The sequence below is a fragment of the Aplysia californica genome, unplaced genomic scaffold, assembly GCF_000002075.1.
Source record: "Aplysia californica isolate F4 #8 unplaced genomic scaffold, AplCal3.0 scaffold00188, whole genome shotgun sequence".
Classification (NCBI taxonomy): Eukaryota; Metazoa; Mollusca; class Gastropoda; order Aplysiida; family Aplysiidae; genus Aplysia; species Aplysia californica.
This window is the reverse complement of record NW_004797458.1, coordinates 943,035-944,351: the sequence shown is the minus strand read 5'-3', so window position 1 is coordinate 944,351 and position 1,317 is coordinate 943,035. Positions and strand designations below refer to the sequence as shown.

Sequence of the window (1,317 nt, the reverse complement as noted above, 5' to 3'; positions counted from 1 at the left end):
TCTATCTATCTATCTGTCTGTCTGTCTGTCTGTCTGTCTGTCTGTCTGTCTGTCTGTCTGTCTGTCTGTCTGTCTGTCTGTCTATCTATCTGTCTATCTATCTATCTATCTATCTATCTAATCTGTCCTTCTGAAAAAAACTAACCTGTGGGTCACACCCTCCGTTGGGCTCATCTGCACAAGGGTTAATGGCTACGCATTCATCACCGTCACCTCTGTACCCAGGCAGGCATCGGCAACTAGTGAAAATAAAATTGAATTGTATCGTCGTAAGGCTGTTATTCACTCGAGAAGCATATGGGTCGCGACGAGGTGGAATCAGGTCCTGGTCGATTTTTTCGGGCATGTGAAGTTATTGGTATCATCTCAAAGTCTGTTCATTTGCCTTGCTTTCGATGAAAAAATAACCTATCTATCTTGAATAGAAGTCGAGACGTTTGCCATTGAAGGATGTGTGGGTCGCCTGCTTTCACGGATAAACTTAGCTAGAAAATGACGGCGAAAATTTGGTGACTTCCATAGATTGAGAGTCCTTGGAAACTGAACAATCTACTTTTCATGTGCCTTTAATAAACGTTTTCAATTAAATCTACACAGATATGTGTTTTAATTTGAGATTAAATGTGTTGAGCTAAAAAAAAAATAAATTCAACCCAAACATTTAGACAAAAATTGACAAACCGGCGGGAAAATGCCGGTTTCTTCGATTGTATTATTTTGGAGAGCGCCTGATTTCACCACGATGTCTTACATACATTCTGGAAGGGAGAGACCTAACATACGATGGGAATAGGACATAGAAGTCTGACTCGGAACCGAGACAACCCAGTCAGGCAAAATGGCAAGTAACAGACTGCTGTAATGAAGAAAGGTAGGGGAAGCAACGTCTTACTGCTGGAAAAGCAAAGGCGAAAAAATACATTAAATTAATTCTCTTTGCAGCACTGTCAGATTATTTAAGAGGCGGGACCTCCAACTTTAACGTCCGTCTAAGATAGAACTGAGCCAAATGGGATCAATCACCAATAGTGACTTTTGCATAGAGCTACAGACGAGTAGGTTAGGGATCCGGTTTGACACCAGTTTGAAAACAATCGATTTTATATACGTGTGCATGTTCCAAAGCACAGTTCCTGAAAAATGGAGAGCTTTGAAAAAAACTCAAGATTAAAAACATCAGAATAAATATTCGAAGGACAAAGCCCAGTCTGATAATAGCTATCCTGAGTATACTTCCAAATCAGACTGGAAACGTGTGTATGTGTATGTGTGTGTGTGTGTGTGTGTGTGTGTGTGTGTGTGTGTGTGTGTGTGTGT

General features: G+C 40.7%; 1 protein-coding gene across 1 annotated transcript in view; it reads right to left on the bottom strand.

The window, feature by feature from the left end:
* The window catches only part of LOC101848434 (stabilin-2), a gene marked incomplete at both ends in the record, with an annotated part of 110,080 nt that overhangs the window by 75,033 nt on the left and 33,730 nt on the right, over nucleotides 1-1,317 (bottom strand). The window contains 1 exon segment of the mRNA XM_013082691.1: nucleotides 146-239. Within this exon segment, the coding sequence (XP_012938145.1) occupies nucleotides 146-239 (94 nt within the window).